Source organism: Lithobates pipiens, unplaced genomic scaffold, assembly GCF_037356315.1.
Source record: "Lithobates pipiens isolate NorthernLeopardFrog02 unplaced genomic scaffold, aLitPip1_a1.2 Scaffold_37, whole genome shotgun sequence".
NCBI classification, from domain to species: Eukaryota; Metazoa; Chordata; class Amphibia; order Anura; family Ranidae; genus Lithobates; species Lithobates pipiens.
Window position 1 is genome coordinate 19,255,761 of NW_027507825.1, and position 17,208 is coordinate 19,272,968.

General features: G+C 42.9%; 1 protein-coding gene and 1 long non-coding RNA gene across 2 annotated transcripts in view; one reads left to right on the forward strand and one right to left on the reverse strand.

Annotated features, from left to right (window-relative positions):
- FRMD6 (FERM domain containing 6) overlaps positions 1–7,046 on the forward strand; it is a 144,089-nt gene extending 137,043 nt beyond the window's left edge. The window contains exons 13-14 of the mRNA XM_077466794.1: positions 2,285–2,376; positions 5,333–7,046. Coding sequence (XP_077322920.1) covers positions 2,285–2,376; positions 5,333–5,617 — 377 coding nt within the window. The 3' untranslated portion in view covers positions 5,618–7,046. The remainder of the gene's footprint in view (positions 1–2,284; positions 2,377–5,332) is intronic.
- Positions 1–17,208, reverse strand: part of LOC143956582 (uncharacterized) — a 140,795-nt gene that overhangs the window by 83,881 nt on the left and 39,706 nt on the right. The window lies entirely within an intron of this gene.

The window sequence follows — 17,208 nt, forward strand, 5'->3', positions numbered from 1 at the left end:
CGTTTCTGAAATAAGAGGTGGACCCCTTTCATCTCTATATATTACTATATATATGTGCATGAACATTTGTCACCTCCATATACTGTGCTTTAGTGTATATATACTATTTTGAATGTATGTTCAATAAGAACGTTTTTTATTTTCTTCATACTTAAGGAGATAAATACCGTAGTGATATCCCCTAGGTACAGGTAATGCCAGTAGGGGAAGCTCCAGGCTCCCTTTCTCATGTCTACCTATCTATTCTTATTTCATCTGTTGGAAAAAATCTACTGTTTATAGAGCTCAATAGCTCAACTTACAACAGATGAGTGAGATTTACGACTCCTTCCCTTCGCTTCCTGCCTATTCAGACAGGTCTATAGGGGGTTTTAGTTCCAAAACCTCAATCTACATGTTGCCTTTTCATCGGTGTACCCTATATGAAATGTGTAATTTTAAAATAATTTTTTTTACACATAGTAGCCAAACAGATTTAGAATATCAGTGTTAGAATTTTTGAAAGCAGACCCATACTTCTAGTGGTTTACAGGATTTATTAGCAAAATTGAAATCTAATTGGTAAATACACTATTTTACCAAAAGTATTGGGACACCTGCCTTTACACATACATCAACTTTAATGGCATCCCAGTCTTAGTCCAGAGGGTTCAATATTAAGTTGGCCCATCCTTTGAAGCTATAACAGCTTTAACTCTTCTGGGAAGGCCGTCCACAGGAAGTGTGTCTATGGGAATGTTTGATCATTCTTCTAGAAGTGCATTTGTGAGGCTAGACACTGATGTGGATGAAAAGGCCCGGCTCACAGGCTCTTTAATTCATTCCAAAGGTGTTCTATTGGGATGCAGGGCCAGTCAAGTTCCTCCACCCCAAACTAGCTCAGCCATGTCTTTATGGACCTTGATTTGGGCAAGGCGTCACAATACTTTTGGTAATACAGTGCAATTCTTGATAAGTAGGGTCAATTTGGCAACATTGATTTCATAGAGAGATTACCAATTTAATTGTTACTGAAATTACAGTGGAAGCAGCTTTGCTTTTTGAGCTGCTTAGGTGGAACTTGCTTCTGCGTTTAGAGGGTGTGCTTTTGGAAGTTGAAAGGGGCTTTTGTAAACCTCAGGAGCCATAAAAAACACCTTTCACCCTTAAGGTCCAACAAAAAGAACCTTAATTTCAGTTTCTGTGGGTACACTCCAATGTATTTCACTAAACTTGCAAACTTGCAGAGAGATCTCGAGGTTTCTGAAATTTTTGGAAAATGAACTAAATTTCACTCATTCCTAGTGAAAAGATACAGGTATGTCTAATGCCACGTACACACGACCGGACTTTTCGAGGGACTAGATCCGACGGTCTTCCCGACGGACTTTCGGCGGTGTTCCGGTGGACTTCCTGAACGACCGGACTTGGCCACACACAATCACACCAAAGTCGGACGGATTCGAACGTGATGACGTACGACCGGACTAGAATAAGGAAGTTCATAGCAAGTATCCAATAGCTGCCCTTGCGTCGGTTTTTGCCCGTCGGATTAGCATACACACGAACGGATTTCTCGGTCCGGCGGAGTTTTGGCAGGAAAATTGAAAACATGTTCTATTTCTGAAGTCCGCCGGATTTTTGGCAAGCAAAGGTCCGATGGAGCCCACACACGATCGAATTGTCTGACGGAACCTTTGCTTTCAAAAAGTTTGGTCGCGTGTACACGGCATTAGAGCTTACACAGGGCGGACGATTCTCTCCAAGCCCTCACGTGACTCCCTTCCCCTTCTACCATGTCCTAGCACTGGTGCTTGGTGATTGGCAAATCAATACCAGCACACATTGGAGAAGAGGATCAAGTCGCATGTTCTCCATACACGGAAGTACAGCCTATGTCTCTTTGCCCCAAGTAGTGAAGCTGGTTCGTGGCCCGCCACTAAAGTAAAAAAAACATTTTTTCTCTGCATAGCCAACAATAGGCGCCTCTGCCAGTTGGACCACCAATGGGCTTCTTTGTAGATCTTTGGAGCTCATTGAAGCACCTGTTCTCTCAAAGTCCCGCCTCGCTAGAGGACTAATTGTACAGATTATAACTCATTAACAGCAGATTGGACATTTTAGCACTGGGTTGTCTAAATGTGTTTGATCATTTTTGCAATCAAAAGCTGGTTACATATGGTTGAAATTGTGGGGGGGGGGGGGGGGGGAATCCCTTGTTCTGTATTGCCACCATATGGCATTCTTTTATAACATACTATTAGACCATATGCTGCCCCATAACTGCCTGCTTGTTTTATTTTAGGTTTAATTGTTAAAGAAGTTAATTCATCAACTTCCAGCTCTTCAGAAACAGTAGTTAAGCTACGTGGTCAGAGCACAGACTCCTTGCCGCAGGTAAAACTTGACAGCCAAGCAAACTGTAAACTTGAAGTGTTACTAAATCCACAACAGTAAAATCAGTCTGTATGTGCAGTAAAGCGTGCTTGTTATAATCACTGTGGAACCTAACAGGTTAATCCTCTGCATTGTGTAAAAAGGCTGTTTGATCCTGTCTTCTTTGATCCTCCCCTCCTACTGTCCCCAATCCATCTGCTGAGAGGGCAGAGCTTTGGCAGCACACAGTTTGGTGTGTATTACCAGAGAGGTTTTTTTTTTTTGGGGGGGGGGGGGGGGTGCATGTGTTCAGCAAAGGGCCAATCAGCATTGTCCCGACAGTCAGGGGTCATGCAGCCTCATAGGACAGTCTGAGGAGAATGAAAACTCCTCCTACAAGCTTTAACCAGTGCTCAGCCGGGCACTGATAGAAGTCATATGACTGCTATATACTGCTGATGAGAAAAGGTATTTAGCAGTTTATATTTACTAAAATAATTGTATTTCCATATTCTTTATACTTTGGGACCAGATATGAATGCAGGGTCCTGGGTTTAGTAACCCTTTAAAGCTAAACTCCAGGCAGATATAATAGACATACCTCAATGCAACTCTAGTCATTATTACATCATTTAAAAGTATTTTTTTAATGCAAGCAGTATAAATACATGAATTAAAGTGGTTGTAAACCCTTACAACACACTTGGACCTACAGGTAAGCCTTAATCTAGGCTTACCTGTAGGTCAAAGAAATATCTCCTAAACCTACACAGTAGGAGATATTTGCCATGGGAGTGATGTCATCGCGGCTTCGCCGAATGACAGCGGCTCAGCGGCGAGACCCACAATAAGATGGATGCGCTGGACTACAGGGGACAGCGGTGACTTTGCTGGCTCCAGAGTCGGTAAGTGACACATAATGGACTACGATGCGATGCGATGCATAGTAGTCCATTATGCTTTACCTTAGCAGGGAATGAAAGAGGAAGTAAACTCCTCAGGGTTTACTTCCTCTTTAACTTGGGGTCAGACTATTGCAATGCAAGGAGCCAAACAATTGTGCTAATCAAAAAACAAATGAGCTCATCAATATGCTGCTTTTTCTTTTACTGTCCATTCACAGGCTGGAGGAGTTACAAGGTATAGCTGTATTACAAGCCCAAGCTGTGTAACGGGCAGGACTGGATGGGCAGAAATACACATCCTCTAGCACAGTGGTGGCTAGTATGCCATTTTTTTGTGGGGCAAACAAATCCCCACCGCTTTGCGCTCACTCTCCCGCCTACCAGCCAGCCCGCTCGCCAGCCAGCCAACCCGGTGACTTCCATGGCTTCTCCTCCCGGCCAATGCGGCCACTATTCCTCCAATCCGGGTCTTAAGACTCACTTGAATGGAAAGACAAACATGAAGACAATAGCAAATGTTGATTTGCTAATGTCGCAAGTGGGTGGGCTCGGGGTGCAGTGCTTTGTACTCCGAGCCCAACCTTTTTTGAAGCCAATTTAAAGCTTCGGGCTCTAATCATGTGCTTAGAAAAAAACCATCATAGAAATCCATATATCCAGCACCCCACATGGAGATTAGATGGGCAGCCCCCCCCCCTTATGGAGCGGCCGCCGCTGCTTCTAGCAGGTAATACAGTTGTATAAATTAATTGAATCTTCAGCGGTTTGCATGAAGTTCATATTTTAACCTGTGTTCTCTTAGCCCTTGTACACACGGTCAGACATTCCGACAACAAAATCCGTTGCATTTTTTCTGACGGATTTTGTCCGAAACTGTTGTTGCATACACACGGTCGGACAAAGTTCGGAACGTGATGACGTCCAGTCATTGCGACGGGACTACGTTGCAGCTAGTAACCAATAGCTTTGGTCTCGTAATTTGATCTGAGCATGCATGGCACTTTGTCAGATCGGAATTCTCTACAAACGATCGGACAAAGTCTGATCGGATAATGTTGTCGGAAAATGTTATATCCAGCTCTCAAACTTTTGTTTTCTCGGACATTCCGACAGAAAAAGTCTGATAGAGCCCACACACGGTCGGATTACCCGACAACACTGTCCGATCGGACATTTTCCATCGGAATGTCCGACCGTGTGTACAAGGGCTTAGAGTAGCTTATCCTAAGGTGCACAAATCACCCGCTCCAAAAGGTAAAAACACTTTTGGGTAAGTACCAGGTTTACATTACAGGCTTGTAAGTAAATTCCTCGCAAGCCAGAAGTTAAATGTAATCAAATGGCTTTTGAGGAACTGGCCAAGCTACCTGCAGACATTCTGCTCCAGCTTGGTTACCGTAATCAAAAAGGGTCCATAGTTGGATGTTCTGGCTCCTCAAAGACCATGTCAATGCTCCACATAGGCATCATCTGCTGCATTAATTTGTTGACTTTCCATGTAAATTCCATTGCACATATTTACTGGGGGGTTTATTGCCTGTTCTGTGTACCGTAGTGAAGTCAATCCTAAAGAATGGGACTTTTGGAAGTACACATCTGCTCTTAAGGTGGTACTAAGACTTGGGTTTTTGTGCACAACCACCTTGTATGAGAGAATATACCAGAACTATACTTGGCTGCCAGAGGCAAGAGCCAGATGGAGCATTAAGGCTGGAATTACACTTTCCAGCTGCATTAAGCATTTGTGATAACACAAGTTAATGTGTGTTGCATTGTGGCAGCCCATTCATTTTATTAGGATGCTCAACGCACCAAAAAAGGTGCATGTAACATTTTCAACCATTTTTTTTTTTTTTTTAAACATGAGTTGTGCTGCACTGCATATGCATCGAGAAGGTGTGCTGGGTCCATTTAGAATAAATGGAACTACATTTCACCAATGCTTATTGTTCACAATTGTTACTGCAGCATGGCAGTGTAAATGGGACCCAAATGTACATTACTTTATCAGTATACTATTATAGCTTTGTTTGTTGCGGTTGAGAACTAAAAGTGTTTTAAAAAATTTGCAGACGGCGTGCCGAAAACCAAAGACCTCCACTGATCGCCACAGCTTGAGTCTGGATGATATCCGCTTGTACCAGAAAGACTTCCTACAGATTGCCAGCCTGTACCAAGAGACTGCCCAGAGCTATACTTTCGGTTGTGGTCACAACGCAGGTGACACAGGACTTTACTGCAATGGCTGTCTTGCTCAACAGTGCGTCAACATTCATGAGCCCCTTGTGGCCAAGAAAGTCAGCAAGTACTTTTCTTTGGACCTTACCCATGATGATGTCCCGGAGTTTGTGGTCTAAATTTTTGAAGTTGATGTATATGGATACATTTTACCAGCTTTCATGCCTGGTAATGCCAAAATGAGCAGACAAACTGCTTATAGCAGAAAGACTTCCTACAGATTGCCAATCTGTATCGGGTGATGGCCCAGGTCTTTACATTTGGATGCAGGACCTTTTCTTAAGAGTTGACTTGGCCAACAGCATGACAACGTCTACAAGGCAATTGTGGTCAAGGCAGTGAGTCCTTTTGGTTGAACCATACCTAGGATGATACCCCAAAGTTTGTGGTGTACTCTCAGTAAGATGGATATGGATGCCTTTGTAAGTGGAAAACGTAGGAATTCTACAGATTGCTGGCCTGTATCGGCAAATGGCCAAGATTCTGACAACTAATGGTAGTCCTGAAGCAAGTGATAGGGAATTTATCATGACAACTGTCTTGGCCTCACAGTATATCAGCATCCTTGAGGCCAGGACAGCCAGCATAGTCTTTTGCTCTTATTCATGGCTATGCCCTGCAGATTGTGGTGTAATCTTAAACTATTCCTATATGTAGACATATTTCACGGGCCTGGATGCCTGTGTAAGCCAAAGTAAGTGGAATGAATTTGCCTTTTTCTTGAGCGCCTTGTGGCAAGGGAAAACAACAAGAACTCGTCAGACTGTACCCAGTCCAGTGTCCCAGAGTTAACACCTTAAAGCTTAACTCCAGATGAACGCCTCAATTAGATAGAATACACACAGTTTATGGGAGTTGTATTACCTCTCGAAGATTTGTATCGAGTGTCTATCCAGTTCTATCATTTTTACATTCTGTCTAGCAGGGCAGGAGACCTGATTTTTCTTTCCTAACAGTTAAGTAATGCAGATAAAAAAAATATATAATTTATTGAAAACGGAGCTGCATTGATTTCTGTTATTTGAGATCTTCCTGGAGTTCAGCCTTAAACTCAAGTATGCAATATATGGAAGTATTTCACAGGCCTGGATGCCTGTGGAAACAGAAACCTTCCTCCATATCACCAGCCTGTACCAGGAGGCCACCAAGATCTGCAGCCACACTCACTTTAATGTAGAAGCTGTCTTTCCTAGCCACCTATTAGTATCACCATGGCCAAAACAAGATGGCTTTGATTCACAGGCATGGATGCCTACACACTCCCAACCCCCGTGTCTTCTTACGAATGGAAAAATGCCATTAGACATCACGTCACGTTCATACTGTAAAACTGTGTGCACCAAAAATGGCTATTTACCTGTATTTGAACAAATAAGGTACTTTTAATGTATGGAAAACACATTAATGAGCATTCATTTTTCAAAAATGACAAAGAATTGGGTGGGTGGGCATTATGGTTTGAAAATGGTCTGCAAAATAACTTTGAAATTGTTCTTCTACAAAGCGACATATCTAGAGAATGTTTCCTTGTAAAGAATTAGAGGAAGTGGGGGGGGGGGGGGGGGGGGGAGACCTGAGGGGTGAAAACTGTCTGATCTAGAAATGTGACAAAAATATATGTATTCATGTATACATAGGCAACAGTTTGGGGGGCTTTCATATGAAATGATGGCCCTAACTATCACACTATATGACCAACATTTTGTGCAAACCTGACCATCACAGCTACCTGTAAGGCCAAAAGTATGTGGTCATGTCTCCAAATGATTGAGGTCGGGTGTTTCCAGTGAAGGGTACCATTAATGCTACAACGCACAGACATTTTAGACAATTGCGCGCTTCCAACCTTGTTACAACAGTTTCTATCCCAGCATGACTGTGCACCTGCACACATGGGTGGTACAGTGGTGTAGTGGTTAGCGCACTCACCTAGCAGTAATGAGGGTCACTTGTTCAAATCCCAACCACGACACTACCTGCCTGGAGTTTGCATGTTCTCCCTGTGCCTGCGTGGGTTTCCTCCGGGTGCTCCAGTTTCCTCAGACACTCCAAAGACATGCAGGTAGGTTAATTGGCTTCTGTCCAAAATTGGCCCTAGTATATGAATGGGGACCTTGGATTGTGGGCTCCTTGAGGGTAGGGACCAATGTGAGTGTGCAATGTACAGGCATGGGGACAATTGTAGACACTCACTCAGTTTGAACTGGATGGACTGGTGTTCTTCTTCAACCTTACTAACTATGTACTATTTAAAGCCAGCTCCATAAAGACATGGTTTGGTGGCCTACATAGTCTTGACTTGAACACATTCCCACAGACATGCTTCAAAATCTTGTAGACAGCCTTCCAAGAAGAGCGGGGGGTATTATAGCTGCAAAGGAATTGATGACTCCATCGTGATTTCCATGGTTTGGAATAGGATGTCTAACAAGCTCATATAGAGTCAGGTCAGGTGTTCACAAACTGTTGGCCATATAGTCTACATTCTATAAAATGGGGAGTGGGGGGGGCGGGAGGGGTGCGCTTGTCTTGCCCATGACTACTTATCAGACATTTTCCCCAGCCTTTACTGGAAAGCCATCAAATTCAAACCGTTGGGCTGCTCGAGAAGCACGTTCATTTTCTCAACTTCAGTTTTCCAGAATACCATTGACTTTAAAAGCCAACTCCATATAAAACTACTAATATGTCAATGTAGCTTGGTTGGGGGTAAGCTGAATCATGTGGTGGTACGTTGTATGTCTCAGGAAATTTACTGCAAAGAAATCCCCATCAGAATTTCCACTTCTGCCCAACCACTGCTTATGTTACAAAGATAATCAGATTCTTCACAATACAGAGATGGAGCTGTTGGTTATGGACTTGTAGGATAGGACATACGCTCAAATGTATGAGGGACCTCTGCAATAATGTGTGTGGGAGGTATAAAAAAAAAAAAAATGCAATGTTTTCGGGTTGAGTTGACCGCAAAGTATATAACTAAAGGCCAAATGTTCTTTTTTTGTTCTGGATAATAGTGGAAATGGATTAAACGCCTGTCCAGTTTTTTTAGTGCAGTCTGTATCCCCATTAAGGAGAGGGAGATTCGCCCTCTCTATTTGTCCTGTTTACTGTTATCGCCGAATGTGGAATCAATAGAAACCCCAAATTTTGGGTTGTCACAAAAACAGGGAATAGATCGGAAATCTTCCAATGGAGTCATTAGCTCTGGTGATAACTGGGGGATTCTCTCATTTTTGAGGGATTTCCTCTCGCTTCCATTTGTGACTATTGGACAGGAAGAGAAGGGAAGTCTCCTCAATCGGACACAGGTGACAACAAAAAAAAAACTGACAGGTGTTATAACTCTCCCCGTACACACGATCGGAAATTCGGCCAGCAAAAGACCGTTGAGAGCTTTTGGTCGGAAAATGCAACCGTGTGTACGCTCCTTCGGACCTTTGCTGGCCAAAATTCCCGCCAGCAAAAGATTGAGAGCAGGTTCTCAATTTTTCGGTCGGCAAAATTCCTACGCATGCTCGGAAGCATTGAACTTCATTTTCTCAGCTCGTCGTAGTGTTGTACGTCACCGTGTTCTTGACGGCCAAAAGTTCAGCGAACTTTTGTGTGACCCGTGTGTATGCAAGACATGCTTAACCACTTAAGCCCCGAACCAATTTACAGCCAAAGGACCAAGCCCCTTTTTGCGATTAGGCACTGCGTCGCTTTAACTGACAATTGCGTGGTCGTTCGACGTGGCTCCCAAACAAAATTGGCATCCTTTTTTTTTCCTCCACAATTAGAGCTTTCTTTTGGTGGTATTTGATCACCTCTGCGGTTTTTATTTTTTGCGCTATAAACAAAAGAGCGACAATTTGGAAAAAACAATATTTTTAACTTTTTGCTATAATAAATATCCCCAAAAAATATATTAAATGTTTTTTTTTCCCTCAGTTTAGGCCGATGCGTATTCTTCTACATATTTTTTGTATAAAAAAAAAAGCTGCAGGTAATAGGGGCAATCATTCTTTTAGACACCACTAGGAATTTTTTTTTCTCTCCCTTTCTACCAATTTCATTTTTTCACTATGCAAAATGACAATGTCATACCCCATAGAAATTCTGAATTGTTGCACGTTTTTAGTCTTTGTGTTTTTTCTATCCTGGAAATGCATTGTAAGCAGTGCCGCAAATTCCCGAAATGCGTTTCAGCGAGCAGTAAATATTCTTAGCCCTTGTACACACGGTCGGAGATTCCGACGGAATGTGTCCTATCGGACCGTTCTGTCGGATATTCCGACTGTGTGTGGTCTCCATTGGACTGTTTCCGTCGGAATATCCGACGGACCAACTTTTCCAACTTGCCGGTAAAATTTTCCGACAAAATGCTCCGATCGGACATACTCCGACGGACAAAGTGCCACGCATGCTCAGATCAAATTCCTAGACTAAAGCCATTGGCTACTAGCCTGAACGTAGTCCCGTCGTAACGAAATAACGTCATCACGTTATGTACAATCGGATTTTCCGACAACTTTGTCCGACCGTGTGTATGCAACAGTTTCGGACAAAATCCAACGGATTTGGTTTTCAGAATGTCCGACCCGTGTGTACAAGGGCTTAAAGAGCAACTATATATATATATATATATATATATATATATATATATATATATATATATATATATATATATATATATATATATATATAACATTGTCCAGGACAGACCCAGAATAATTGAAGGGAGCTTCTGTAACCCTCCATGGCCATTTAAAGTTCATTACACCCTTCAGAACCCCCACAAGTGTCGTCAACCTCATTGACTTCAATGCATTTAGCCTAAACCGTGAAATTTTGCAGATCTCACTCAGATTTAGATGGAAATTTTTTCACGGAAATGTGGGAAAAACAAAAATAATGAATCCAGTTAAAGGCTGTGTTTAGCACTGGCCCAGGCAGGGGTGGACTGACAACTCATGGGGGCCCCCAGGCAATCCGAGATTATGGGTATACACACACACACAGTATACAATCACACAGTATACATAGACATGTTTCTATTGGCTGAGAAGGTACTGGAGAGGTGGGGCAGCTATAATCTTGGGATTTTTAGACCAAAAGGATGTCGGTAAGGGACATTTCAGAGACAGATGTAAAAAAAAAAAAAAAAAAAACTGATTTTTACATACTGTCCCTGGCTTTACTGAGGCTGGCAACCCTGATGGGGCCCCCTAGTGGCTCGGGGGCCCTCAGGCAGTGCCCGAGTGGCCCAATGGTCAGTCCGCCCCTGGGCCAAGGATAGTTTAAAGGAGCCAGCTCTGTAACCCTCAGGAGCCATTTAAAGCCTATTACACACCAGAAATGTTGTCTTCCTCATAGATTTCAATGCATTTTGCCAATATCCCTCAGATTTTAGTGAAATTTCACAGAAATGTTGTTGGAAACCTTTGTGTTCTTCATATGTTCCTTGGGAGAATATACTAGAGCAGTGCTTCCCAACCTCAGTGCTCAAATACCCCCAGTGGGTCTTCTTTTCAGGATTTCCTTTACCGTGCCGAAATTCTTCAAGTCAATGGCTTGATGTTTATTCATTCCCAAAACATGACCATTTGGGGTAATTAAAGTGGTTGTAAACCCCATTCATGAAAGTTTTTAAACTAAGCACATATATCTGTAGTGTTTACTTATCTCTCTCGGAAGCTCTAAGTGTTGTTTCTCTCTGGTGCTTTGTTCCTCTGTTATCAGCATTAGTCACTTCTGACAAGCTGTCCAACACATGAGATAACATGAGCTAGAAATTTGTGTCGGGGGGGGGGCGGCTTAGAGGGGGTGGGCTTATCCCCCTCAGCTTAGAGGGGGATAAGCATGGAGCTTGTCTATTCAGAATACAGCTTTGCATGGTCCTTTGTTCCTCTGCCTATGGGGGGGGTGTCCCTTTTCCTCCAATCATCTCACACACAGTATACGCCCAGTATCCCCACCCACCACTATGTACTGCTGAAAGATGAAGAACGATTTTTAACACGATCTGCACTTTTCAAAGGGTGTTGAAAGGGGAAGACCTGCTGTCATGGGTAAAACTTATGTAGTGGGATTTGTTTCATCTCTGTGTATCATGTGGATATTCACTTCACAGGGTTTACAACCACTTTAAGGGCTGAGGTTGGGTATCGCGGTACTAAAAGGTGCTTAGTTTGAAGTGGAGTTGCTCTTTAAGTGATGAAAATACATATTTACACAGTTGTCAACCAGACGCACCAAGGGATGTGTTTTGTGTTCCCGTATTTAGACTCGTCACCAATAGGAACTGATTATTCAGCCCGAGTGGAGATGCATCTGAGGCACGTCCAGAAATTTGGTTATCAAGCCCATAAGATGCCCACTTTCTGTGATGAGGAAGGAGGGCATCTTTTCACACTGAAATTGTCATTCCAGACACTTTGGATGGAAAGGTGTATATACAGTATAAAAAAAAACTGTGTTATTCAGTTGGGGGGGGGGGGGGGGGGGGGGCAGATTTATGTAGTATATTTGTGTATATATCTATGGGTCTTATAGACCTGTATATTTTATTGACCTATTTTACTATTTTAAAGGAGGCTAATGGAACAAGTAAAATGCCTGTGTTACGAGCCTCTGAAAGTAGGAAGCCATTCCCCAACTCAAAATTCACATATTTGGGGGGGGGGGGGGGGGGGTATATATAAAAAAAATATTGCAGGGCTATTCATCATGCGAAACAGCATGTACATTTGATTTATGCAAATCCGGCAAAATGAAATGTTACTACTAAGCTATTTTTCGCTTTAGTTTAGGTGTTCTTCATGCAGAATCAGGCAAATTCTGCATTATGGCCACTAGACAGAGCTGACAATCATAGAAAATCTTTAGCGCCATCTAGTGACATTATTGTGGTATTTATCTGATTTACTGTATTCTTATGAATAAAGAACATCCAATCTGGAGAGGAAATGGCTTAGTAACATTCAATCAGCTTTGCCAGCATTTGCGCAGAACAAAGTTTTGCAAGATGAATAGCTCTGCTATTTTTTTTTCTTTATAAATAAACCCCTCTAGTGTAGACCAGCAAAGCTTAAAGAGGGATTTCACTGTAAAAAAAAAAAAAAAAAATATTAAAAGCCAGCAGCTACAAATACTGCAGCTGCTGACTTTTTATAAATGGACACTCACCTGTCCCAGGATCCAGCGATGTTGGCAGCAGCTGAGGCCGATCGATCGCTCGGGTCTCGGCTGCTGCCGCCGCCATTCTAGGTGAGGGAATCAGGAAGTGAAGCATTGCGGCTTCACTTCCCGGGTTCCCTACTGCGCATGCGCGAGTGGCTCAGCGCAATAGGAATGGTCCGCGCTGTCTCTGGGACCCGCGTGTGTCCCAGCAGACAGCGCGCTAGGACAGGAAGAGGCATAGACTCCCTTGGGAGTCTATGCCCAGAAGTGGGTGCAAATACCTGTATTAGACAGGTATCTGCACCCCCCTCCCCCCTGAACGGTGCCAACTGTGACAGCAGAGGTGGGGGGTGGGTCCTGATGAGCGGATGTTCCACTTTAGGGTGGAACCCCGCTTTAATCTGCCACTGTGTGGCTATGTGGACATCCCCCAAAATAGAGTTTGGGTGGATAAAGCCAGTTTCATAAAGTCAAGATTTGACCAGCTTGGTGTGGAGGAACTGACCTCAATTATCCTCAACACCTTTGGAATGAATTGGATTGTGAGCCAAATCTTCAAATCTAACATCAGACCTCACAAATGTTCTTTGGGTTGCATGGGCACTTTCATAGACACTTGAAAATCTTCTAGAAAGCAGTCCCAGAAGAATGGATGCTGCTATACCCACAAGGCGAGGTCAACTCCATATTATGGTTTTGGAACAGGATGCCCATTAAAGTGGAACTTCAGTCATTTTTTTCCTCTTTCCATCTATTAAATCTTCTGTTCTTGTTGTTTTTAACTTTGGATAGTAAAATATATATTTTTTTTCTGCCAGTAAATAACTTATACAGCCCACTTCCTGTTTCTTGCCTGGTCATTAGCCTAGACCTATGACATCATGCACAGCTCTCTCTCTATTTCACTCTTGTGGGGGGGATGTGAGTCAGAAGAGGGCCAATGAGAGCTGCAGAGCCTGAAGTGAACAGGCAGCAGCTTCAGCTGCCCACAGTTAATATGGCTGCAGCCAGACTTAGTGGTGGGAGATTTCTGCAGCACATTTGGCAAGTCCGGAATCACGGTATATATAAAATATGCAAAGTGGTTGGAGGGAAGCTTCAGAATAGCAAAAGATGTTTTTATTACAAATTATGTGAGCAGACTACAGTTCTTTCTTAAGCTTATATAGCTATGATGATCAGGTGTCCACAAACGTATTGCCCATATAGTGTATTAAGCAACCCTTCACAGAAATTAGAATGCAAGACCAGGAACAGCAGTTTTTTTTTATTGGAGGCCTAATCAAACATGTGTGATGCAGTTGCATTAGGGGGAGTAATGCTGACAATCCAGTAGTCTGTCTTAAAAATTGTGCGTTTAAGTTTTATTAAAGGTTTATATAAGGTCATTTTCATTATAAGGTGTCTGGGGGAGGGAGGGCAAAGGCTTGAAACAGCCAGCCTTGGTTGCTAGGATGCTGGTTACTTGCCCGCACAGTGTCATTGATTGTTAGGATGCTGGCAGCTGAACCGCACAGCTCCACTGGTTGCTAGGATGCTGGCAGCTGGTTCTCACAGCTTCATTGGTTGCTATGACGCTGGCATCTGGCGCTCACAGCTTCATTGGTTGCTAGGATGCTGGCGCTCACAGCTTCATTGGTTGCTAGGATGCTGGCACTGAGGGCCGGACTTATCATTGGGCTTGACTGGGCTCAAGCCCATGGCCCCCCACCCAATAGGGGGCCCTGCCGAGATACATAGCCGAGCAGGGGCAGGGATGCAATTTCCCCCCAGGCTGCTCTTATTCCATGTAAAAAGGCCAACGTGCTGCCAGCTGGGAACTGAGCATGTGCACAAAAACGGCTGCATCTTTAGTGCGCTATAAAAAAAAAACTGCAGCACAAACACACAACCTCTAAGAAGCCTATGGGACTGTGGCTAAGGAAAACTGTGTACATAAGCGCTGCAGCACACTAGCGTGCGCCAGAAGACTGGTACACACTTGCAGCAGGCACTGTCACTCCTCTGAAAAGTGATCAGTGCTCAGGTCACTTTTGCTCATGCTCAGCGTCTCCAACCAGAGCTGTCAGTTGTGGTTTTTTTTTTTTTTTTTGCTGGATTGAGTAAAAAAAAAAAAAAGATGGATAGGCATAGATGCATTTAAATGTACGTTTTTTTTTTTTTCCTTAAAATTCCCTCCTAAACTTGGGGTGCGTGTTATACGCCATTAAATACGGTAATGTATAGAAGGTAGGGCCCGAAAGTGACTCAAGCCCAGGGCCCCCCACCACCCTAAGTCCTGCCCTGCTGGCACTCACAGCTTCATTGGTTGCTAGGATGCTGGCGCTCACAGCTTCATTGGTTGCTAGGATGTAGGCACTTGGCAGCTGCCTGCACCATAACATCTAATGGCTCATACTGGGGGCTTAACATACATAGGGCATGCAAATTAGCTCGGAGTGTCCAGTATGGAGACCTCGGCCTCAGTGCCACCCACCACCGTGGTAGTTCCCTTATTGGCCGCATAATCGGCCCTGTCCCTACGTGGGGGTGAAAATGCCATATAGGGGGGAAAAAAAAGATCTGCAGAAAAACAAATGCTTGTCTGTGCAGCTTAATTTCAAGATGGTGTGGCTCCTGTGTGTACAGTAATTGCCTCTGGTATCAATAGTCTGGAGTGCAAAAGCTTGACTGTTAATGTTTAGTTAACCCATAAAAGAGCAAAACCACTCCTGGCAATGTGCCCAGTGTGTCATGTTCCTATGTCCTTCCTATGAGATTTGCTTATGTCAGTTTGGAATCATAGGATACCCATGCAATTTGGATTTGGAATCATAGGATACCCATGCAATTTGGTTTAATCGTCAGACTTTTATGTGTGCCAACGTGAATTTTTTGGAAATAGACCCCCCTTAAGCCTTGTACAGACGATATATCGGATGAACGATCGTCTGTTTTTTGTTTTTTTTTTGTTTTGCATGCTAATCTCATATGGAAAATAAAGAGGTTACTAAAGTTAAGAAAATTTTTGTGCAACAGAATACAACTTCAGATGTAATATATTGTATCGTAATGTATTATTTTTGTGTTTGCAGCTTTGTTTACTGCAATTTTATTTTTTTTATTTTTTTTGGACAAATATTGTACTGATTAAACTAAAATCATTCTTTCTGGTATTATAGCAGAAATGTTTTTGTGCATGTCCCTTAGGATAATTTCACATGAACTGTCCTGATCGGCTTTTCGAAAGCTGTGCGCTACCTATCAGATAATCGTACGATCGTTTTGAACGCGGTATTTTTCGTCCAATTTTTTGATAGTATGTACGAGGCTTAGGCTGGTTTTGCAGATAAGAGAATTAAAATAAATGTTATTAAAATCTTACCCTGCATACCGCTGCTACTTCTGTAACCCTTCCCTTACCTTGAAGTTCTTAGAGGAGCAATTTTAAATATTCCTCTTCCAAAAAAAAAAAAAAAAAAAAACTATGCAAAGCATCCATGTGCAAATATAAAAATAGTTTCCTATAGGTAACCCCTTTCCAATATGCGTTTTTTATTTTATTTTTTCTTGCTGGAGCTGCCCCGTAATAGTTCTGGGACATAGTAAAAGAAGCCCGGGGGACACCCGGAGAGCTGGGGTCAGACAGGTGCGCTCATTCCACATACACCCTGAAGCCGATGAGCTTCACAGCTGTCGCCGGTCCCTGTTGTAACTTATTATATATGTGACAGACGTATTTACTGCAACACAATGGGAACCTCTGCCAAGCCTTTGTGATTTTGTCACAGAGCTGTCATTTCTCCCAATGACTTCGGGAAAATAACCAAACCGAACGCGTAAAATCGAGTGCGCCGTATCGCTTTGTTCCCTTGTCTTTGTTAGCCTATAGATAACAAAGTCCACATGACTGTTTCAATAATTCATCACTTAGAGCTCACATATACTGTCAATGAATCCCTCAACCTTGCATTATTTACAGAGCTACATTGTTAAGTCTTTTGTGTAAATTGGCTTTTATTTTTATGAACTTTCATGCAACAGTTTTAGGAATTTAGAATGTTGTGCTTCTGAAATGAAGGTGGTGCAAAAGGGGAAATGTATTGGGTCTATTTCTAAAACATTTGTTGCATGAATTTCACAAGGCATCTCCGGCTAGTAGCCATAATGTGTTTTTTTTTTTGTTTTTTGTTTTTTCACTTCGATCAGGAAAATATCACATTATGGCCACTAGATGGAGCTGAACATCAACATATTAAAGTGGAACTCCTGCCTAACACTATGTTTAACCCCCAAGAGCCGATGCCTACCAGCCCTTTAAGGACTTCAGAATTCCAGGATGGGCGGCTTATGATCATGTGACTGCTACGATTGGCTGTCGCGGTGGTCACATGATCGGCAAGCTTCCGATCCTTCCGAACCCACTCCAGGTGTCTGTTCCCAATTATCTCATCCTTCAGGTGTGGATGCGGCTCAGTATGCAGCCATATACAAAGAACGAAATTAAAAAAAAGTCCGGATGGTCGCACTCCAACTAAAATAATTCCTTATTCAATGTAGATCTATA